At 38.5% G+C, this 23,831-nt stretch overlaps 1 protein-coding gene across 2 annotated transcripts; it reads left to right on the top strand.

The window, feature by feature from the left end:
• Positions 1-4,233: 4,233 nt before the first annotated feature.
• On the top strand, positions 4,234-19,840 carry LOC138389670 (guanylate-binding protein 4-like). 2 transcript variants are annotated; one of them, XM_069478183.1, is made up of 11 exons: positions 4,234-4,353; positions 7,729-7,924; positions 8,410-8,537; positions 9,783-9,892; positions 10,095-10,291; positions 11,682-11,927; positions 13,286-13,566; positions 14,780-14,992; positions 18,122-18,224; positions 18,574-18,767; positions 19,619-19,840. In XM_069478183.1, exons 2-11 carry the CDS (start codon positions 7,735-7,737, stop codon positions 19,838-19,840), a joined length of 1,884 nt encoding a protein of 627 aa, XP_069334284.1. In that variant the 5' UTR covers positions 4,234-4,353; positions 7,729-7,734. The 2 variants fall into 2 exon arrangements, with proteins under 2 accessions (XP_069334284.1, XP_069334285.1); XM_069478184.1 differs by lacking the exon at positions 7,729-7,924.
• Positions 19,841-23,831: the final 3,991 nt, after the last annotated feature.

The following is a 23,831-nucleotide window of genomic DNA, read 5'->3' as shown; positions in this document are numbered from 1 at the left end:
ACCCTGGTTCTCCTGGACACTGAGGGCCTGGGTTATGTAGAAAAGGTAAGGCTGAGTCGTGGAGAAATCTTTTTTGCTTTTGATTCTCAACTTTTAATTAACCACTTTAATTCAACTTTTCTGACATATTTCTGCAAATGCAAATACAAAATGTGAAGAATGAGATTAAGTTCTGTTTCCCGGAACTTTTCTCCTTGGTAAGCTAAAATATTTTGGAATATTAAGACAAGATCTTATTTTAACACTGGGGTGAACAATAGAATTCAATAATATTGAACAGCTGAATTCCAGGGCTCTGTGTTAAGTACTACAGATAGAGCAATAATCAAGGTCAAGGCCTAGAGTTTAATAGGAGAGACAACAAATACAGGGTGATCAGTACAGGGTGCCATAGATGCACAGAAGTAGGCACCTAACCCAGTTGTATATGCCAGTCAAAGCTTCTTGGAGGAAATAACATCTGGACTATAACCAATGGGATCACTGAGAGCTACCAGTTAAAGTATGTGGGGGTGATGCAGTTAGAAATAGAAACCTTGAAGATAGGGTTTCAGTAAAGTTATCTATTTAAAAAATCTTCATAATAGCTTTAGCAACATCAGGAATATTCATAAAGGTTTTGCTCCATTTCTAAGGGCTTTACAAGATTAACTCCACTGACTCCTCTAAAGGCATTAATTTAACCTACCTAAACAGTGTAAATGGGATAATTTTAGTTATTTTGTCATCACAGTATTAGGTGAAATGAATGATTTCAGCTTATTTTATATTACCGGAAGTCTAAATTAAAGTAGTAGCAGTAGGTCTTTGGCTTCCATTACGGCAAAAGAAAGAAAGAAAGAGAAAGAGAAAAAGAGAGAGTGAAAAGAATGTGTGTTTCAAAAAAATTAAATATAATCTTATGTACAGGTCTTGGTCATGGATATGCAAATTTTACAGTCATGTAGTGCCATGACCTCAGTAGGTCCAGTGTTTGGTTTGAAATTTTTTTCTTGAATTTCTTAATGTTTTTTAATGATGAGCTCCATATTTTCATTAGGAACTGAGCCAAATTATGTACCTGGTATTATTGTACTTTAGTTCACCCCTTTAATCCACTCCTTTTTATTTATTTTGATGGAAAGGTATTTTTCCTTGGGCTCTGCCATGAGCATATTGGCTTAGATCAGTAACTAAATAGTAATGTAAGGAGTTACTGAATCATAAAAGAAAGAGTCAATTGTCCCTTGTGGTTTAAACTTAAAGGAGTCATGAATCTCCATCCCATAAAACTTGATACCAGGTTTTTATTTATATGACAATGAAAAAGGCCTGGATTAACTTCTGTCAAACATTTAACAGCAAGCAGCTACAAATAGTCTTATAATCTGTTTTTAGCCTATGGATGCTGCTCTTTTGAAGGAAAGGTTCATTCCAATTTGAATGTGGTGAGCTTCCACGCCTGGCCCTGAAGTTAAACCAGGTGGCAGAATCCTCTGTGGAGTGTAAAAATCAAGGCAGTAGGTTCTTAAACTAAAACACTGCACAGATGGCATAGGCTAAGAGGCTTGCTTAATTTTATGCATTCTTGCCATGGTCTGAACGTTTGTGCTCCCCCTCAATCTATATGTTGCAGCCTAATCACCAATGTGATAGTATTAGGAAGTGGGGTCCTTTAGAAGGGGATTAGGTCACAAGAAGGGAGCTCTCATGAATGGGATTAATGCCCTTAGAAAAGAGGCCCAGAGAGCTGCCTTGCCCTTCACCACATGAGGACAGAGCAAGAAGGCACCATCTATTGAACCAGAAAGTGGCCCTCACCAGACATCAAATCTTCCAGTGCCTTAATCTTGTATATGCCAGCCTCCAGAAATATGAGATATACATTTATGTTGTTTCTAAGGTACCCAGTTTATTATATTTTTTTAATAGAAGCCCAAACAGACACTTCTTCATGCAAGGGTGTTGCTTATTTTTTCAATTAATTACCTCTGTTAAACAACACTGATAATATTAAATCTACTATCTCTTAGGCCAGTTGGTAAGAATTTGGTGTTGACGCTTAAAAAATACCTCCTTCTGGAGAAGATCATTTCAGAGTGGGCCATTCATATGCTTATCATCACTTCTAGAATGGAGATTGAAATTAATTTGTATACACAGGCGGGCGCATGTGAACACACACACACACACACTCTCACACCCAAACAAAACATTGATTATTATTATGGACTATTTTAAAGTAATTACACAGGGATAATGTAATCACTTGCCCCAGTATGACCTAATAATGTCCTAACTTCCCATCTTCTTGACTGGCTCAATGGGATAAAGACATTTGCAACTCTATTATTTCCTCTAGTTTCTTTCCAAAACCAGTGAACCAGTAAAACACCCTCATTTTCAAACATTTTTTCTGTGATTCATCTTATAAATAAATGACAAGTTAAAGCACAGATATAAAAGTATATAAACCTTGATTATTAGATATAATACTTATTCAACAAATGTACAAATAAGAATTATAAAACCTGAAACATGGAAATTTTTTTTTTTTTTTTTTTTTTTTTGAGACAAAGTCTCACTCTGTGGCCTGGACTAGAGTGCCGTGGCATCAGCCTAGCTCACAGCAACCTCAAACCCCTGGGCTCAAGCGATCCTCCTGCCTCAGCCTCCCAAGTAGCTGGGACTACAGGCATGTACCACCATGCCTGGCTAATTTTTTCTATATATATTTTTAGTTGTCCATATAATTTCTTTCTATTTTGAGTAGAGACGGGGTCTCGCTCTTGCTCAGGCTGGTCTCGAATGGAAAATATTTTTTAAATGTTGAACTAAATGGATTCTGTTTATCAAAATAAAATTTCATTGTTATGTGTATGTGTGTGTATGTCTGTGATCATTAACAACAGACTCATTAAAGATTCATATAATACAGATAAAAATTTTGAAAAATCACTTGAGCTAGAAGTATTAATTTTTTTGGGTGGTGGTAGGGTGAATACTTCTAGGCTTTTACCTATGTAACATAGACATGTTGCTATATATGTCTTCTCATAAGTGTCATCAAAATATATATGTATATATAGCATGCACTGTGAAGTAAATTTCTTCTTGATTAACATTTTCATGACTATCTAGTGTCATTATCATTAGATTATTTGAAAAGGGGTGCCAGGATGGGATTTGGTGGAATTCAGTTGGTTCATACACAATATTTACCATGATTCAATCATCACTTTCCTTTTTTACTTTTTGTTTGAGAGAGAAAGGGGCTTCCTGATATAAAAATGTACATTAAAATGGTCAGAAGAAAAAGCAGCTAACATTATTATTGGTCTTATTTCAAATTAGATTAACTTTATTTTCATTTTCAACATCATTTACAGGAAATAAATTTCAAGTTTTGTCTTAAAATCAGCACCAGTAATTTTATCTTTTAAAGGAAAAATGCCTAAAATTTTGGACTTAAGAATTTGCAAATGTTTAATTAGCCATATTTAAACTAACAGGAAGATTTAGGGGGTAGACAGGTAAAACTGGAGACACATTACCCGTTGTTTTGGGTAGAAGTTTTCTCAACTTCTGTTGACAAACTGACTAGTGATCTTAGGAACTGAGCCAGTTTTTTTTGGTAGCCTGGGTAAGACTCTTAATTATGAATTATGCTTTGAATAGTCCAATAATCCTGCTGCCCTCCAAAAAGTCCAGTTTCAATGAGATGACTGTTTTTTGAAAGAGAAGAAGTGTTTACTTGCCACCTCTGGACTATAATTGCACCCCTGGACTATAATTTTAGGGGATACATACATTTATACGCACATACATAAACAAACACACATATGTATTTTTACAGTTAATGAAAAAGGAACTTTAAAAAAGAGATGAGAAACGAGCAGGTAAACAAGTTAAACACAAGCAAAAACCCAAACTTTTGTCCTGACAAAATTACCCTGATGGACAGGCTTTCGAAACACTCTGAATCTACATTTACTTTGTTTACATCCACATCTTGTGCTCTATATTCATTTTGGGGGCTAAAGAAACCTAAGCCAAGGGTGGAAGAGGGACAAGCCTGGGTTTCAGAAGTCTGATGTTGAGGAACCACCAATTTTCTCCCACTTCTTCTGGTCTCTTACCTCAGGAAAACAGAAAAAAACCCCAACAATTCATTTCCGAGAAAGCGCTTTTCCTTTCAGTTTCGGTTGTCTGCATTCCAGCCCTTATTGGATGTCTGCAATGTCCTGCGTGGCTTTCAGTTTCTAGGAACAGCTGGTATCCTGAGGCGGCAGACTCAGACTCAGGAGAGCTGAAGGGGTGAGCAAGGACCCCTGAGAACTTGTCCTGCGGTTGCAGCGCCCGCGCCAGCACCAGGTAAGGTCGCTCCTAAGCTTTACCTTTCGTGCACATTTGGGTTAACAAACAAACAACATCGAATTCCCAAGCGTAGACCCCACACGGGGAGGCTGGGGGGACTCCACACTGGCAGGTGACAGAGGCAGCTGGAGGACCGCGCCTGTGGCTAGATTCTGTGTGACTCCCGCTTTGCTCCAGGTGGCTCAGAATCTCAGTTTGGTTCAGAAGTGGCTGCGAGCTGGCGCGCGCACTCTGTCCCCAGCATGAGCCGCTCCTCCTGGGAGCATCCACCCAGGGCTGCAGCAAAGAGCCCCTATGCTACCGAAAGGAGGGCTGAAGTCCTTTCTCCCGAGGAGGGACCACGATCCAGCCCCCTCGCAGAGGCGCTGCTGTGGGGTTGCTTTCTCCTTCTTCCTTTCTCAGACGTTTCCTGGCTGCCTGCTGCCAGACATTGGAGAAACAGAGAAAAGATCCTTACTACAGGCACTTTAAATCCTTGAAAGCTTGACTGTTGATTACTTTTCTATTGGCTACAGTTAACATTACAAAGATGCTACAAACCGTCATTATATGGAATTTCAGCCTCACTCTCACTAATCAGCTGTTTAAAATAACTTTAAGGTCTAATCTTGTTTGTTTATCATGCTTTGTTTTTAATGCCTAGTCCATGCAAGAACTGCATCAGAAAAACGTGTTGTACTGGTTGAATAAACAGAGTTCCAGGCTTTTTTTCGTTTTTCGAGAGACAGGGACTTTCTCTGTGGCCTAGACTGGAGTGCAACCAACTAGCTAGGACTACACGCGCCTGCCACCCTACCTAGTAATTTTGTTTTATACTTTTTGCGAAGACAGGTCTAGCTATGTTGCCCAGGCTGGTTTCCAACTCCTAGTTTCAAGGGATACTCCAGCCTCAGCCTCCCAAAGTGCTGGGACGACAGGCCTGAGCTCGGGCTGAGGCATTTCTAACCCTTATTCCAGATGTTTCCATGGACAGTAACATTTTATTTAAAACCGTTGATTGTCTACCCACAACTAATTAAGCTGTCTTTTCCTACTAGTGTGTTTTCGATTTGAAAGCTTCCTGGCTTGGATATCTCACTATGCTTTGCATTACACAAACAAACATGATTCTGTAAATTTATCTATTTTCACACAAAGCTTTGAAAACATTCAATATAAGAATATACCGTACAATTCTTCCTATTCAGTACACACCAGTGAAAGGCTCATGTTTCACTCCTCCAGTCTTGCTCCCCAGCACCTACAGAAAAAGAAGCAAAATTCTATAGAGGAAGTCTGGTAAGAAACAGTGTGATGATTTTGCTGACAAGGAGATTTTAGATATTTTTTATTTCTTGGTAATTTGCATCTCACAGAACATACTGATACATATTAACACACTGCCACCGGATGTCCTGGCTCATGCCTGTAATTCTAGCATTTTGGGAGGCCAAGGCAGAAGGATTGCTTGAGGCCAGGAGTTCAAGACCAGGCTGAGTAACATAGCAAGACCCTGTCTCTACAAAAAAATACAAAATTTATCTGGGCATGGTGGCATTTGCCTGTAGTCCCAGCTACTCAGGCTGAGGCAGGCGGATAGCTTGAATCCCGGAGTTGGAGGTTGCAGTAAGCTCAGTAAGCTATGACACCATTGTACTCTCTGGCCCTAGGCAACTGAGCGAGACCCCGTCTCTCCAAGAAAAAAAAACCACACTGCCTGCCTACTCACTCTAGAAATGGTATATTAATTTTGAAAATTTAAAATAATTATTTCTTGAGACTTTACTTTTTATCAGCATTACAGTAATGAATCAGGCACTCATTATTGCTTACCTATAACACTGATAAGAAAATCTAGTTTACAGAGGTAAATTCCATTTTTCAAGGCAATAGGTGATCTGAACCCCAGCAGCCTGACTCCAAAACTGTGCTGTGACATCCCAGGACAGCTCTCGGTTCTCCTTGCCTGATTCATCCTGTGTTCATGCCCTCCTGCCAGCACTTTCCACTGGGTCAGCTCCTGCCTATTCATCCTCCTCCCGGGCTACGCCCTGCACTTGCTTGCACCCAGAGAGCAGCATCACTGTTCCTGCCCAAAGTCAACCCCTCAGCTTCATTTAAAAATTACTCTCCTTGGCTTCTCAGACACTCTAGTTTTATACAATGCCTACAGAGGGTATACGACGTACCAGGCGTGATTTTAAGAGCATTATAATCAGATATTTAATACTCCTAATGATCAATAGATTTTTACCATTAGTATTTCCATTTTACGGAAGATGAAACTGAGGCAGAAGGAAATTAATAATCTATCCAAGGGTCACACAGCTAATAAAGGAAGGGTATATGAGAGTGTTGCTGAGAATTGTCTTTGAGAAAATACAGCAATAGTCAGTGCTCTGTCACTGTTTTCTGTCCCTTGAGTTCTTGCAGAGCCTCACTCATTATGAAGAAAACATTTGAAGAAAAGCCTTGACAAGATGTGGGACCCTGTCACATCTGGGGAGACCCTAACGAACCCTGGCTACTGGATCTTTTCCCTGTCAGCCTATAAATAGATGTATCTTTTACCTTGAGCTAAAAAAAATAAATTCTAGACCATATGTTTGTCTAGTTACTCTAAAAATCTATCCTGTTGTGTTTTGAGAGAAAGTTATATTATCTTTTCTTCCTTTTTTCATGATCATTCCTCTACCCATCATGCTCCTGCTTTCACCAATTCACTAAGTCTGTCCTGGTCAAGGTCAATCAATGATCATCTTCACTTTGTCTCTTTCTCAGGGAGGACTTCTCTAACTAACTACCCTTTATATAAATTCAATTTCCAACACTCTCCATCCCCATTCCATGCTATTGTCTCCTGAGAAATACCATCATCTAGTATAAATATATAATTTTTTTTTCTTATTTGCTTTATTTATTATCTGTCCCCCCACTAGAATAGAGCTCCAATAGGCAGGAATTTGTAACAATTTTGTTCCTGGCTTGACACTGAGCACCTAGACCTGTGTCCAGCACAGGGTAGCTATTCAATAATATTTACTAAATTAATGAGAGAACAAATTCTTCTGGAATGCCCAAACCTTTTCTGACAACTCCTCATTTCCTTTGTATGAGACATTCTGCCTCTATTTGCCCCCAAATTTTAGTATTCTTGGGGCTCTGTCATCACCTTTTTGCTTTTCTCATTCTATTCATTTTATCATCCTCTTGGCAAGGCTCTTTTAGGGTTTTTGTAAGAATCATGAGCTGTTTCCTTAAGAAACATACGAAACATAAGAAATTGATATATACCTTCTGCAAGCAGAAAGCTGATATGCATGTGCTTTGGGTAAACATTACAGATGACTTCGGGCTCTTGCTTTCTACTGAGTGGTGTTTCTGGGTTTTCAGGTTACCATGGCATCTGAATCCACCATGATTGCCCCCATTTGTCTAGTGGAAAACCAGAAAGAGCAGATGACGGTGAATCCAAGAGCATTACAGATTCTGAACAAGATTTCTCAGCCTGTGGTAGTGGTGGCTATTGTAGGGCTATATCGTACAGGAAAATCCTACCTCATGAATCGTCTTGCAGGACGAAGACAAGGTGAGTGTCTTGGGGCAGGAGCCATTTGCTTGGAACCAGTGATAACACAGGCAGATCATACCTCCTCTAGGGTTATCTTAAAGAACAGCATGACTCTCCCAATGAAGAAAACATCTAATTCTCTCCATCAAATTTACAATTTCAACCCCAATATGTCCATAAAATCTGACATTTTTGTCCAATAGTCAATAATTATCCCAGCCCTATCAAAAGATCCACTCTACTGATCTTCTCAATCCCATCCACTCTCACCTGCTCAGGAGCTCAGCTGCAGCAATTATTCCTTTTCTTATCCTACACCACTTTAGCTCAAGGTACATGGTCATTTCAAATAGCACACAAGTGTAGTTTAATATATCCTGTTTTGAAAAACAGATGAGCGGAGGAGCAGACAGAAGGATCCTTGTACATTTCATATACAGTGTAACCCTTGGCATCCTGGTGTGTCTGCTGTCATTGTTTGTTGTTTCTCCTCTTTCCATTAGGCTTCCCTCTGGGCTCCACAGTGAAGTCTGAAACCAAAGGTATCTGGATGTGGTGTGTGCCCCACCCCACCAAGCCGGACCACACCCTGGTCCTTCTAGACACCGAGGGCCTGGGGGATGTGGAAAAGGTGAGGCAGAGAATCTTCTCTGCTCATGGTGGTCCTCTTATCTTTTTTCTTGGAGTTTTAAACTTGCTTTTTAAATATCGAAGATAATTCACTGGCTGCAAAATCCTGGTCTTATTTACTTATGTGTGTATTTAATTTTATTTTAATAGATTTAATAGATTTAAATGGTGGGAGGAGAGAAGGGAGCACAGAATTAGAAACTCTGAATTTAAAATTTCGGTTTTAACGTTCTCAATTCTCTTCTTGTCTTGAAGTTTACATAAAACATCTGCTTTCTATTTAATATCTAATTGCATTTGTCAAGAGACCAAAACATATCAAAAGATAAACTGATGGCAACAGAACTACTGGCTGACTGTAGAACTGGGAGTATGATTTGGATAGTGTCTACGTCTGTTTAAAGGCCTTTCTTGTCTTGCCATGAATCTTGCTTCCAGCCTCCTCTTCTGCTCTGGCATGTATAGCTACTGCTTCGGTCAATAAAATAATTCTGTAATACGTTTATGTGACCATGCTCTAACCACGCTGACTTGGCTTCTGTTGGTCATTCTACCTGCTTGATCCCTGCAGCTTTGCAAGTCCACATTCTATCAGTTCTTTAAAGCTCAGGCATTTTCAACCTACTGCCATCATATCTGAGTCTAATATAATCACTTCTTATTCTGCATTCAGGGAGTAATTATTCACATTTCTGGCCTGCCCACCCCCCCCCATTTATTTTTAATTTATAACTTTGGATTTTACTCTTGGAAGACATTACTATTTTGGCTGCATTTGTATGTTCTCATGTTTATCTACTGCTCCAGAAAGTCAATTTCTTGAGGGTAGGGATTGTCGTATGGAACTTTGCATCAAAAAATCAAATGCAGGGTCTGTCATTTTGTCAGATGCCTAATAAAGAGTTGTTGAACTTAACTAAATAGCATTTGTGTCTTTAATATAGTAATGATTGAGAAAAAATTGCAATGAAATAATTGGCCATTTATTACTGGACGCCTACTATGTTCTAGACACTTTATTCAATATTTTATGGACATTAACAATGTTAATAGGTAAATGAAGTGATGCCCTGAGAGGGCTCAATGTAAATATCAAAAATGAGGTTTGAATGTAGCAATACCTTCAAAATTTATATTATTTACCCTACTATTCAACTATGGTACAACTGAATAGTGAAAGAACAACCAAATGAATGAATGAATGAAGAATAAACTCCTAAGTCCTTTGCTCAAACGTGCATTTTAGGGTGACTCCAAGAATGACTGCTGGATCTTTGCCCTGGCTGTGCTTCTGAGCAGCACCTTTGTCTACAACAGCATGAACACCATCAACCACCAGGCCCTGGAGCAGCTGCAGTATCCTTCCAGAAAGTGAATGTCAATGTCTTATTGAGTTTAGCGGAATAGAAACTGACACTGTGTCTTCTTTGCTGGGACCCAATTATCCTCATTGAGTAAGAATGGACACAGAGAAAAAGGCAATGTTTAAAATTTGTTTGTAAGTGCAATCTGGAAATTATTGTGTAGGGTGCTTCTCATTCCTTAGCTAAGATTTCAGCTACGTGACTGAACTAACAGAGCTAATCAGGGCAAAATCCTGCCCAGCACCTGACGAAGTAGAGAATACCACCGAGTTTGTAAGTTTTTTTCCAGACTTTGTTTGGACTGTACGGGATTTCACCTTGGAGCTGAAGTTAAATGAACATTCCATCACAGAAGATGAGTACCTAGAGAATGCCTTGAAGCTGATTCCAGGTACCAGATCATGGCCTGGGTGCGGGAAAGTTCAGTAGGGGGGTGAGATCGAGTAAACCCAGTCATTCAGCACCTTACATAAATGTTTATAGGAGACTGAAGTGAGGCCCATGATAATGGTGATTGGGGATGGACAGGTGGCTGTGATTTTCGTGGTTATTACTTGAAAATGTCCAGAAGCTGGCATTTAAATTCACTGAGGAAATTTAGGACTTAATGTTCTATCAAGTGATTTTAGACCAATCAGTACCATGAAAGAAAAACTTCAGCATTACAATCATTGCTATTACTTCCTAAGACTCATATATTTGTGTCACTTATTAAGTTTAAAGTCTCCTCTTATTCAATGTGGAGAAAATTACCTCCTCTGATTGGAAGTTAGTAAACCCAGAATCATAAGAAATCAAATGACATAATTTTGAAAATATATTTCACTGTGTGTATTTTACCAGCCTTGGTAGTTACATCTTCAGAGAAAAGATCTACACACTAAATGATTCAGGAATAAAGAAAACAACGCTGATATGTGTTTCCAGTAAGACCATCAGATCCTTCGTTTTACGTTTTCCATAACATCACCTTCTTCATTCTACAGCCTTATACAATATGTTGTCAATCTATCATAAATTTATTACATGGATTATATTTAGTGGAGTGGGGAACTGATGACAACTGGATCAATGTCAACTTCTGTTCATTCACTTATTCATCTTTTCCACAAACCTTTATTTTGAAAAGATGATCTATGCCACAGAATCCCTCTGGAGGACAATGTCAAATCTAATATATACTGACATAGAAAAGTGGTGAGGTCTCCAAATTCCATTTAGATTAACTTTACTCTGGAATTTTCTGCTAAAGGAATCTCTAAACACAGTTATGGTGTTTATAAATTTTGGCTCCAATTTTGAACCATTTTTCTTTTCTGATGTGGGTATCATATGTCCTCCTCATGAACTTATTTCCAGCACCATCTTACCCTTATTTATAGCTTAGTTTGTTTTAGAGCCCACATTTCATTTCTGACGTGTGACTGTAATGCCAGAAAAGTATTTATGGCAACGTTTGTGGTTAACCACTCAGAAATATTTGATAAACAGTCAATCTCCTGGCCTCCATACAAGGGCTGAGAAAACCAATCATAAATTTCTTCATTTGCCATGTATGCCTGCCTTTGCTTTCCAGAAGTACTTTCTTGATTCTCATCCTGTATAAAAATGGGTTTCCATGCCTTGGGTGGATTAGCATAAAGTTGCTTGGTATGATTGGATAAAGAAAATTTACAAGGCAGGGGAGCTGCACTGATGGAGTCATCCTTGGAAAAGTCCTCAGCACTGGCCCTTCCCTACAGGCTGTCTCTTCAGTGAACACTCTTTTTACAATTCCACAGGCAAGAATCCCCAAATCCACAATTCCAACACGCCTAGAGAATGTATCAGGCATTTCTTTCCAAAACGGAAGTGCTTTGTCTTTGAGCGGCCTACAAGTAACACAAAAAATTTATGCCGTATCGAAGAAGTGCCAGAAGACCAACTGGAATGCAATTTCCGGGTGCAATCAGAAAATTTCTGTTCTTACATCTTCACCCATGGGAAGACCAAGACCCTGAGGGAGGGAATCATTGTCACCGGGAACCGTGAGTCTCTTTATACCCAAAGCATGTCTTTCTGTGCTCCAGTGTGTGAGATGAAGCTGTGATGCTTCCGCAGGTTTATCAATAATTTTGTTTACTTCTGAATAAGAATGTGGAGAAGCAGATGTTCATACCACACATACAAATGCTTATTTCTTAATTAAACTTTCATCATGTGAGGATTTATTGAGGCCTAATATATCTCATGAAATTAATACATGGATGACATAAGCACAAACTGCTGTTAGGAGAAAAATCTGCATGATGGAGAAAAGTCATACAGAATGAATGTTTCTCAGTGAAAATAAGCAAGACATTTTATACATTGACATCAGTCAGAAAGTAAATAGCAGGTCATGAGTCTCACACAAGCTCACTGATAGTTTGAGAAACAAATTTAAATATTGTCTTAAGTACAGCGTGGTTTCATGGACATGTGACCTGTGCATTCACCCAGCCCCCATGCTGAGATGGGCCCAACCTTGTTTCAATAGTCTATGTTACTGTCTTCAAATTCCTCATGATATTTTTTATAAGGGGACTTGCATTCTCATTTGGAACTAGGACTCATACATTATGTAACATATTTTACCTGTATAATTGTTATGGTCTGAGACACAAGAAATGGCCACCTAAACACCGAATTGAGCCAAATCGGGAGTCTTTATTAGCTGGCCAGCGACTACCCTCTGCACCGCCAAAGGCGGCGATTACAGAGAGCAGCAGTGAGCCTTTGAAACAGAAAGCTTTTATATTGTAAGTTTGTGGGTGGAAAATTATTAAGATTGAGCAAGCACGTGTACAAAAAGCCTTTAGTAAGCATTACATCATTTTCTTATCTTTGGTGTAACAGGATCTGGGCAGTTTGGGCTCTGGGCCATATCTTGTTCACGCAAAACATGAGTGTTATAATCGCTTCACCCAGAACATGGGTGTTGTAGTCACTTAGGAATTTCTGTGTTGGCGGTAGCAAGCAAGAGCAAGGAGGTTTTACAGAAGCAGAATGGCAGATTAATGATTTTTTGGCGCAAAACTCAGACTCTAACAATAATAAACTCGTATATATTTTATTTAACTGGGAAAGTATTTTTTCCAGGAAACTCCAAAACATGTATATTGCAAGAGTAATTTAATTTTATAAGGGGTGAATTCAAGAGCCATAAAAGAAAGAATGAATAGGAAAATCAGTAATGTTGCTATAAAGAGTTGGATTCATAAAGAAAGATGGAAAAGGAAGAAGAGAGGAGGAGGAGAAAATGGAAATAAAATTTTTGTGATTTTTAGAATGCTGATTCTTAAATCTTAAAAAAAAAAAAAGTCAGTAGAACTTTCTATTTATTCTCTAAATATATGCCATTCAGGGCTGGGGACCCTGGCGGTGACCTACGTGGATGCCATCAACAGTGGAGCAGTGCCTTGTGTGGAGAACGCAGTGAATACTCTGGCCCAGCTGGAGAACTCCGCAGCTGTGCAGAGCGCGGCCGACCACTACGGCCAGCAGATGGCGCAGCGAGTGCGGCTCCCCACGGACACGCTGCAGGAGCTGCTGGACGTGCACGCGGCCTGTGAGAGGGACGCCATCGCGGTCTTCATGGAGCGCTCCTTCAAGGATGATGAGCGGGAGTTCCAGAAACAGCTCGTGGTACTTTTAGTATTTTTCCTTCCTGATTTCAGCCTTTCTGAATGATGCCTAAAGTCCATCTCTGTGACCCCATGTTTCATCTCCTTACCGTGTGGAGGTATTCCTGTGAATGAAAGGGCTTTATGTGCTACAGATCACGCTTTTTCTAAACGTCACTTTTTTTACTATTGCTGCTAAACAAATTACCATGAGTTTAGCAACTGAAAACAACAAACATTATTGGCTCATAGTTCTGCATGTCAAAAGTCCTTATCAGGGCGCCTGGCCACTTTACTTGGGGTACCACAAGCTGAAAACAAGGTGTCAAATGGCCTTAGTTTTTATATATGGAGGCTCTGGAGAAACACTCTCCATGTTGCAGCCAGCGATGATGCATCAGAGTTTCCATTTCTAATCTTTCTGATTCCCTCTTCTCACACCAGCTAGAGAAAACTGCTTTAAAAGGGCTCAAGTGATTGAGTAATGCCCAATAAGATATTCTCCAGTTCTTAAATTCAACCTGTGCTACATAACGTGATCTAATCACAGGATTATATCTGTCATATTCACAGGCTCAGAAACTACACAGGGTGTGAAAACCAAGGGGTGAGAAATCTTACGTGATATCTTAATTCTGCTTACCGTAGGCACCTTTACTGAAAGTGTCTTTCAGTCTGTCTGGGACTGACCTTAAAGAGACAAAATTCTACTAATTCCTAATGATAAAACCCAGCTGGATTGTAATTTACAAGTACAAACAAAATAAATTCTTTTTCCTAAATCCTCACATATTCAAAACTTCATTGAAAGAATACACAGAGGGTTTGTACTCTGTTCAGAATACATTTAACTCATTACTAGGAAATTAATTTGCCATGTATATATTTTTATCCATACCAATCTGTGTCCTCAGAGGAAATTTTACTTCCAACAAGAATTCAACTTTCTATTGCTCATATTTGGTTGTTGAGTCCTGATAAACATACTATAACTAGAAGAACAATCGAGTTTATGTCTTGTCACCTCATAATTTTACAGACATTGAGCCTAACCTCAAGGGAATTAGTGACTTTTCACAGGTCACACAGAGAAATGCTCAGTCTTCCGAGTCTTGGTCTACACCACATCGCGGTCCATTCTGAGGCCATGAGACTTCTTCTTTTAAAAGGATCACAGTTGGACCTTCCCTTCTAACATCTTCTCTCTGTTGGATTTTCCTACATTTCCCTGGCAGGTAACCATAAAGAAAAAGAAGGAAGAATTCTTGCTGAGAAATGAAGAGGCATCTCTCAAATATTGCCAGGCTGAGCTTAAGCATCTTTCAGAGCCCCTGATGGAAAGCATTTCCAGAGGAACTTTCTCTGTTTCTGGAGGGCACAAGCTCTATTTAGAAGCAAAGAAAAAGGTTGAACTGGACTATGAGCTAGTGCCCAGGAAAGGAGTTAAGGTGAGGAATAAGGGGACAGGGGATGGCCACCAGAGTATAGTCAGAGGGTCTTTGTTGCCCCTTCTAAAAACCTAAGACCACAGCACCATTTGTGGAGAGAAAGCAGAACATAGCAATATCTTTACATTTTTAGCTTTTACATTCACAATTAGTTAGACACTCTCAAAGAAACCAGAAATATTTCTTCCCAAAGAGGATTTAGAATCAGGAATTCAAGTGAAACATTTGTTTTATTTATCAAGTAATGGGGTAGATATTTTTGTGCAAAGTACAGAGGATACATTATGAAAGAAACAACTTTGTCTTGGAAGCTTATGATCTCACCCGAGATAGACAAATTAATAGTCGATTGGCTACTCTTATCCTACTGGTATGTACTGATTATTATGATGATGGTGGTGGTGATGAACATAATGGCTCACATACATGGAGCATTCACTTTCTGTACCAGGTATAGTGTTTGGTGATTTGTTGGATTATCAATTTAATTCTTATAATAACATAAATTAGATATTACTGTCTTCCACATCATGCAGTTGAGAAACATAATGCATAGAGAAGTTAATAAGATGCCTAAGATGACACAGCCAGCAAGTGGTAGAGCTAATAGGGTTGATCTATGTACTTGGCAGTCATTAGACACTCAGAACTTTTCCTTTTGAGAAAACATTGTACTGTGCTCCATGGTGACTATACAAATTTACATTCCTACCAACACTACCCAAGGGTTTCTTTTTCTCCATATCCTTGCTAACCATTGTTATGTTTTGAGTATTTATAATGACCATTTATAATGGTCATTCTAACAGGTGTGAGATAATATCTTAATTGTGCTTTTGATTTCCATTTCCCTGATGCTTAGTGAGGTTGAACATGTTTTCACTTAGGTGTTGGCCATTTAAATATCTTCTTTTGAGAAATGTCTACTTAGGTTCTTGCACCTTTTTAATTGGATTACTTGGGCTTTTTTTTTTTTTTTCTATTGTATTGTATGAGTTCCCTACATACGGTAGATATTAGCCCCTTATGAGATATATTTTTGCAAGTATTTTCTTCCATTCTGTATGTTACCTTTTTATTTAATTGATCATTTCCTTTGCTGTGCAGAAACTTTTACTTTGATGTAGTCCCACTTGTTTATTTTTGTATTTGGTTGCCTGTGTTTTTAGTGACAAATTCAAAAAATCATTTCCAAGATTATTGTCAAGGAGCTTTCCTCTGTGTTTTCTTTTAAGAGTTATATGATTTCTGGTCATATATTTAAATATTTCCTCCATTTTTAGTTTATTTTTGTATATGATCTAAGATAAGGGTCCAATTCACTCTTTTGGATATTCAGTTTTCCCTGTACCATATATTGAAGACTGTCTCATTTCCACATGGCATATTTTTGGCACATTTGTTAGAAATTATTTGACCATATGTGAGTTAGTTTATTTCCTAGATTTCTATTCTGTGGTCCTGGGCTATTTGTGTGTTTTATGCCACTATCATGTTACTTATTACTATAGCTTTGTAGCAGACTTTGAAATCAGGTAATATGCTGCCAGCTTAGTTTTTGTTGCTCAGGACTGATATGGCTACTCAGGTCTTTTATAGTTCTATACAAATTCTAAAATTGTTTTTCTTATTTCTTGTGAAAAATCTCATTGGAATTTTCATAGGGATTGCATTAAATCTGTAGATGGCTTTGGGTAGTATGGATATTTTAAACAATATTAATTCTTCCAACCCATGAACATTAGATATCTCTCAATTTATTCTATGTCTTCTTCAATTTCTTTCATCAGTATTTTATAGATTTCACTTTACAGTTCTTTCATCTCAAATTTATTTCTAAGTATTTTGCTCTTTTTGATGCTATTGTAAATATTTGTTTTCTTATTTTTTTCAGATAGTTTTTTGTTAGTACATAGAGATACAACTATTTTTCTATGTTATTTTTTTATCCTTTGACTTTACTGAATTTATTTATTATTCCTTCAACTTTACTGAATTTGTTCATTATTCCTAGCAGCTACTGGTAGACTTGTGGCTATATTTCCAAAGGAAATTGAATCACTATCTTGAAGAAATATCTGTATTCTCATATTTATTGCAGCATTATTCACAATAGCCATGTTATGGAAACAACCTAAGTATATATCCACAATAAATAGGTGAAACAGATGTATGTGTTATATAATATGAAATATTATTCAGCCTTAAAAAGAAGGAAATCCTGCCACTGTGACAACATGAATGAACCTGGAGACACAGACAAATACTACATGACTCACCTTTATGTGAAATTTAAAAGAAGAAACTCAAAGTCATATTAATAGAGAGGACAGTGTTGGTTTCCAGGGCCAGGGAAGTAGGGGAGAATGGGAGATATTGGTCAAAAGTCACAAACATTTATTTATAATATAAGTAAATTCTGAACACCTAATTTATAGCATGGTGACTCTAGTTAAAACAATGTATTATATACTTAAAATTTGCTAAGATAGTAGATCTCAAGTGTTTTCACCACACAAAAAAAGTAACTGTATGAGATGATGGATATGTTACTTGGCTTTATTACAGCAATCACTTCGCAGTGTATACATGTACCAAAACATGTATCAAAACATCATGCTACATACCTTAGATGTATACAATTCTTAATTGTCAATCATACCTCAGTAAACCTGTGAAAGAAACTCAGAAGGCAGCCTAGAAAGCTTTCTGACATTGAGGTAGGAGCTCTTAGTTGAAGTATTGATAGATGCTGTGCTAGTTAAGAAAGGGTAGCACAGCAACCAGGCAGAAGCATCCATGAAGAAAAAAAATGTGAAAATATTTCAAACAATGGAAGATCAGTGTTTACAGAACAGCAGTAAATCTGGTGTCTGCAACTGGGGTGGGTGGTGGCAGTGGCCCTGGGAGAGAAGCTGTAGAGCTGGGAAGGAGGCTGCTGTGGAGGGTTCTCACATCTCATCAAAGAGCTTGGACTTTTTCTTGTGGCCAAGGAAGGAAAGAAGCACTGTGGGATCCTAAGCAGATGCAGAATTACAGGGTTATGTGGCTTTACTGAACTATAATTTCCTCATCAGAAGACTAGATCTTTGCTGCCTGACAGATCTTTGCTGCTTGTTGGTTCCTCAGGCAGACGAGGTCCTCCAGAGCTTCCTGCAGTTACAGGCAGTTACAGAGGAATCTATCCTGCAGTCAGACAAAGCCCTCACTGCTGGAGAGAAGGCCATAGCAGGTACAGGGGCAGGGCTCAGCTCTCTGAGGGGTGAGTAGCTTCCTGCAATGCCTTCTGCCTGATCAGACAGAAAGATTTTCCTGACACAAGGAGCTTCCTCCTGCTAGAGAACACATGCTCTGCTAAATCTGAAAGCCACATGGAGAGTTGGGGTTTCATTCAACCAGTCAGTGTCTTTCCTTCACATTCTGAAACATGCTTCTCCTGACATGGCTAGTGGGAGAATTCAGATCGTCCCAGTCATCCACCTCCCTACCTTTTTCAAAGTCAGTTTGGTCTCTGAGTTCAGGGGGGTAGAACTCAGGCCTGACTGTAATTTTCTTTCCTCTGTAAATTGTTTGTGGAACAGCGGAGAGGGCCATGAAGGAGGCAGCTGAGAAGGAAATGTTGGTGCATAGACAGAAACAGAAGGAGCAGCAGCAAATGATGGAAGCTCAAGAGAGAAGCTTCCAAGAAAACATAGCCCAACTTACAGAAAAGATAGAGCAGGAAAGGGAAGACTTTCTGAGAGAACACCAAAAGATGCTGGAGCACAAGCTGAAGGTGAGTCTGGATGAAGCCTGAAAATGCTTGAGGGAAAAAGCTCTGCTTCCTCAAGAAGGGAATTCCACAATTTTTAGAATAGTCATAATTCAAGAAGGAAGCACGAAAGTATAGATTTCACTAAAACCTCAAATACAAACCACTCAATCCCAATGAAGCTTGTAAGTTTACAGACTCGAGCACCATCTCTAGTGTTAGCCTTTGGAGAGTACACGTGACATCCCCGGGGTGCTGGCTGCTGTGTGTGGTGAATATAGGGTGGTCTCACTGTGCCCCAGTGAAATAGGTTTAGTCCACTAGTCCTTGGGATTCTTGGCACAACCATCAAAGAGACCTGAATTAGATCCATCTGGTCTGAAGGTATCAGATTTGGCCTGATATGGAATAGAGGATGCTGAAAGGTATGAAATTGCTTCATTTGTTTCCATATCTTCCTGATTCATCCTATACAACTAGAGTAACATACGTTCTTTGGCCCAACCTGGAGCTTGACCACCAGAGTTCTATCCAGGGTCAGCAGCTCCCATAATTTGTTAGATGAGCATAGCCCTGCTTACTCAGTGTAACAGAGAATTAATTAGAATTAAACCTACATTCCCTCCCAAAGTGCATTCTTTGTGCTAAAACAAAACTCCTCCCCTCACCCCAATGAGGGAATTTCACCAAGGTATAAACCATGTATGCTCCCACTACTCAGGCCTGATCATCTGGAAATTTTGAACAAACTCATCAAAAAGTGTTCTAAGATGTTAGAGAAATAAACACATGTTTAATTGCTAAAATTGTCAAATACAAAACTCTGACTCTTACAAATTGGGGATTTGCAAAAGTGGATTATTCTCCCTTTGTAGGTCCAAGAAGAACTGTTTAATGAAGGATTTAAAAAGAAATCTGAAGAGTTAAGTAATGAGATAACTCGACTACAAGAAAAGATTGAAAGTGCCAACAATGCAAAACCCTCAGTGATTTCACAGATCCTTGACACAGCTGCTGATGTGTTGATTGCAGTCTCCCCTGTACCTGCTAAGCTACTTGGTGTAGGGATGAAATATCTCAGCTCACATTTTAGATAAGCTGAATATTCCTGGTAAGGAAATTATAAAATAAAGTTTCTTTTGTTTTAATAGCATAACGGTGGTGCTCATTTTTTAAATATATGTGTCATAGTAGTTTCATTCAAGCAAAGTTTAAAAATAAAAAGCAATTAATGAGGAATATCAGGACCTGACACCCACAAAATCAAAGTTAATTTTGATTGAATTAATAATTTATAGAAAAGGGAACATGTTGGAAGATAGTGAAATTATTCATAGAAAGATTTAAGTAAAGCAAAAAGGCTAATGGTCAGATCAAGAAAACATTTGCAATTTATATTATAGTCACAGAGACAATTTAAGTTATGATTAGCTCTTGCAAATCTATGAGAAGAGAGCAACACCACATTTTTTAAATAGGCAAAAATATGAGAATAAAAATGTTTCATTTTACCAATAATAAAAGATGTACAAAGTAAAACTACGAGGTTCTTGTTTCACCACTACAGTGGGCAGGGAAGGACAGTTTGACAGGACACTGAGCTGGCAAGGGCTTGGAGGAATTGGCAGTGTCTCATATTGGCCAGTGAGAGTGCGAACTGTTGGAATTATGTATCGAAAATGTAAATGCACATACCTTTGATTTAGCAATTCCACATTTAGGTATTTGTGTATATATTTGTTTACATAAGTTTAACATAACGTAATATTAATAGTATATATGTTGCAGAATTGTTGTAATGCCAAAAGACTGGAAATAGCATTTAAGTCTCCCTGGAAGCTACTGATAAGGTAAATCTTAGGAAATACTTTCTAAATGATAACCCATAGTCACTAAAATGAAAAGAGAAGCTCTATTTGTACTAATATGAGAAAGTCTCCAAGAGGTATCATAAGTAAAAATATAATGATACAGGAAGTGTGTATAATTACTGCCACTGAATTTAGAAAATAGTAAATATGTGTATACATTATTATCTCCCTCTAGAAAAATACAAGATAAACTAGTATCCAGGGTCACAACTGTAATGGACCTGAATAGTTAAGGTGAGAAAGGAATGATAACTTTAAATAATATATTCTTCTGTGCCTTTAATATTTTGTATGAATTTATTTATATATTCAAATATCAATAAATATAAATATTACAATTAAAAATGAAGTAATAGTACATGAATGGGAGAGTTCCCATGACAGGATGAAAGTGACTATTGCTACTAGAAATACCGTAAATCAGCTCAGCAGGAAACATCTGCTCATCAGAACAGGGAACTAGAAAGAGCACAAGGCATGCATCCTAATTTTGTTTTTATCATGGCCTTTCAATAAGGATGTCACAGTTTATTCCCAAATATATTTTCAGATACAGACTCCCCTGGGATGTCTACTGGAAATGGTCTCTAAATTCTGCCCCACATTTAAAAGATGATGAATTGGAAGGAAATATTTTCTTCAACTCAACATTTGAGGAATTGTTTTCGGCTATCTCTAGTACTTAAGACTGGTAGCTAGAATGAACTCCTTGTAATTGCTCAAACTGGGCATATTCTCTTGCCTGTGGGCCTTTGCACATGGGACACAGACTTCTTAAAACAACGATTCCTCACCCTGTATCCTTATTTGCCAACCAACCACTGCTGCTGCTTAAGGTATCCCATTCTCTGACTTCCCAAGACTGTATGAGGTGACCCTGTCTGTGTTGCCATGTCACCACACTGTCACTGCTACCATGGAACTTTTTATATAATCATGAAATTTAAATTGCCCATTTACTTTTATCTAGCTCCTCTTGATCTCAGTGCTTGGTCTTCTTCATCAGCTTTTCTTTAGTTTCAAACACAAAACCCACCACATAAACACCAAGTATGGGTTCATTAAATACGTGAGCTGCCCTCCAATGGGGCCAAATTTACCACATCCTCACCATTTCCCCAAATCTCTAGGGCTTTCAAAATAAAGAACACAATTAGGAATAAGTGCATAAGGGATTCACTGAATCAGAAAGGACATGAACAATTGTCTGAGTCTGCTGCCCTTTTCCCTCAGAGGGACAGGACAACCCATGGGCTCTGTGTTTCTCCAGCTTCTCACCCACAACTACGCATAAATGAAGTCACCACCACTTCTCTCTGCACGATTACTATGCCAAAAGTGATAAAGAAAGTGCCAGAGTCATGCAAAACTCTCATTTCTGCCATAGTTCTTCTATTCAGCCTACTTCTGCTGCAATAAAACAATGCTCTTTATATGAGGATCAAAATCTCACTGAACAATGATTACCCACAGGCTGCCAGAGTAGAAGAATCTGCACATTGTCCATGTAGCCATCAGATAGCAACACTTCATTACTTTTTCCTTCCCCCTAAAGTCCTATAAGCACAGCTCTGCTTTTATCAGGGTTTCAAAGCAATGCTTAGTTGTCACTCAGGTTCCCAAACCAAAACCACGGACTGAGAAGTGTCCCGCAACTGAGTCCACAAAGGTCCACTGGTATCATGCAGAGGAATGCTCTGAATACTGCACATCTAGGTGGTCTGGGAACAATTTATGAGGGAGCAAGAGAAAATTCGACTTCTCCATCAAATCTTCCCAACATATGACCACCAATTGGAGTAGGAAACACTCAACCACAAAAGATGCACCAAATTATAGCTGTTTATAAATTAGGGAGGGAGCAGGAATGAGCTTAAGGACAAAAAAGCAAAGATAATGATTCTCCACCCACTTTGATATTCAGGCATAAGTTGTCATCTGCTGAAATAAAGTTTATATACATCCAAAATAAGGTTCCAGGCAAAAGACCTCTCACATTCTAGAAAAATCAATAAATAACTGGTGTATTATTGAAAGTGTAACAGATCTATTTCCAGCATCTTCTAAAACATTTTGGAGCAAGGCAGGTTCACATCCTTGGTTGCACATGATATTTAGTTACAGTAAGAAGTCACCTCCTTATCCATTTCTAAAATCCTTTCTCCATTCTCCAGGACTTCCTCTGTAGCCTGCCTCACTAGTGCCCCCTTTGCCACTGTGAGGCTGAGCTTGAAGAGCCCTCACAGAATTTATTTCTTAAGGAAACATTAGTGTTGGAGGAGAACTTAGAGTTGGCAACTTGTTAAAAAATACAAAGAAAAATAGAGTATATCTCTCTCCAAGAATAACAGAAATAGCTGGAGGAAGCAGGAAGGCTGATGGGACAGTGTTGCATGGTGCCCTTTGGCCTCCTCAGTCTTAGATTAAATCAAGACATACATACGTGTACATTGAACATAGGTAGGAAGTAAGAAGAGTTAAGCAATGTGCCTGCATCTTGGGTTGGTCCCTGTCTGTGAAGCAAGGACTCACCCCAGATGAACACAGAGAAGTTCTGTGAAATGTTTCCTGTTCTTGAAGTTAGATCAAGGGGAGGCTCCTCTTTGGTGTGAGGGAAGTGGGGCAGTAGCTACAACCCCCAGGGTGGGACATGCCAGGTCTGTGATGAGCTACTGGGCATGCCATGTCTTATGTCATGTTCATAAAAAAGAACTGGAACCTGTTCATTTCTCCTAAACAATCACATAATTTACATCCCATGACCTCACCTTTATGTCAATCAGCAAAACATTTGTTTATATATGGAAAAGAATGCTTCCGGTGCTAAATTGCTAAAATGTAAACTGATCATTTCAGATTAGGACAATTCACATACTCGTTGAACACCACATGCATCTACATTAAGTGCTTCTCATTTCAGTCCCAACCAAGGGGTAATTCCACATAGTGTTTCCTGTTTGACATACCTTAATATAAATAACTGTACAGAAATGAACACTAATGTATCATAGATATTGTGTAAAGTCATTGTTTATTAAATATCTAAAAATAAATGAGCAATGGATTGCAATACTAAATGCCTAGCAGAAAATGATTCTTAAAATAAGTGATTTTTGTTTTTCAAGTGAAAAATTACTTTCTTGGCATGTATGTCTTTTTCCAAGATAATAACATATTGCAGAATTTGAAAAAAATCACACTACTCAGGAAAGCATTA

This window comes from Eulemur rufifrons, chromosome 8, assembly GCF_041146395.1.
Source record: "Eulemur rufifrons isolate Redbay chromosome 8, OSU_ERuf_1, whole genome shotgun sequence".
In the NCBI taxonomy this organism is placed as follows: Eukaryota; Metazoa; Chordata; class Mammalia; order Primates; family Lemuridae; genus Eulemur; species Eulemur rufifrons.
The sequence above is the reverse complement of the archived record's forward strand: the minus strand, read 5'-3'. Positions and strand labels throughout refer to the sequence as shown.

Excerpts from the sequence above, each read along its gene's own strand:
- LOC138389670 (XM_069478183.1), top strand. The coding sequence starts at position 7,735 with ATGGCATCTGAATCCACCATGATTGCCCCCATTTGTCTAGTGGAAAAC. Across the intron at positions 7,925-8,409 it reads TCTTGCAGGACGAAGACAAG|GCTTCCCTCTGGGCTCCACA; the intron begins GTGAGTGTCTTG and ends TCTTTCCATTAG. Across the intron at positions 11,928-13,285 it reads AATCATTGTCACCGGGAACC|GGCTGGGGACCCTGGCGGTG; the intron begins GTGAGTCTCTTT and ends TATGCCATTCAG.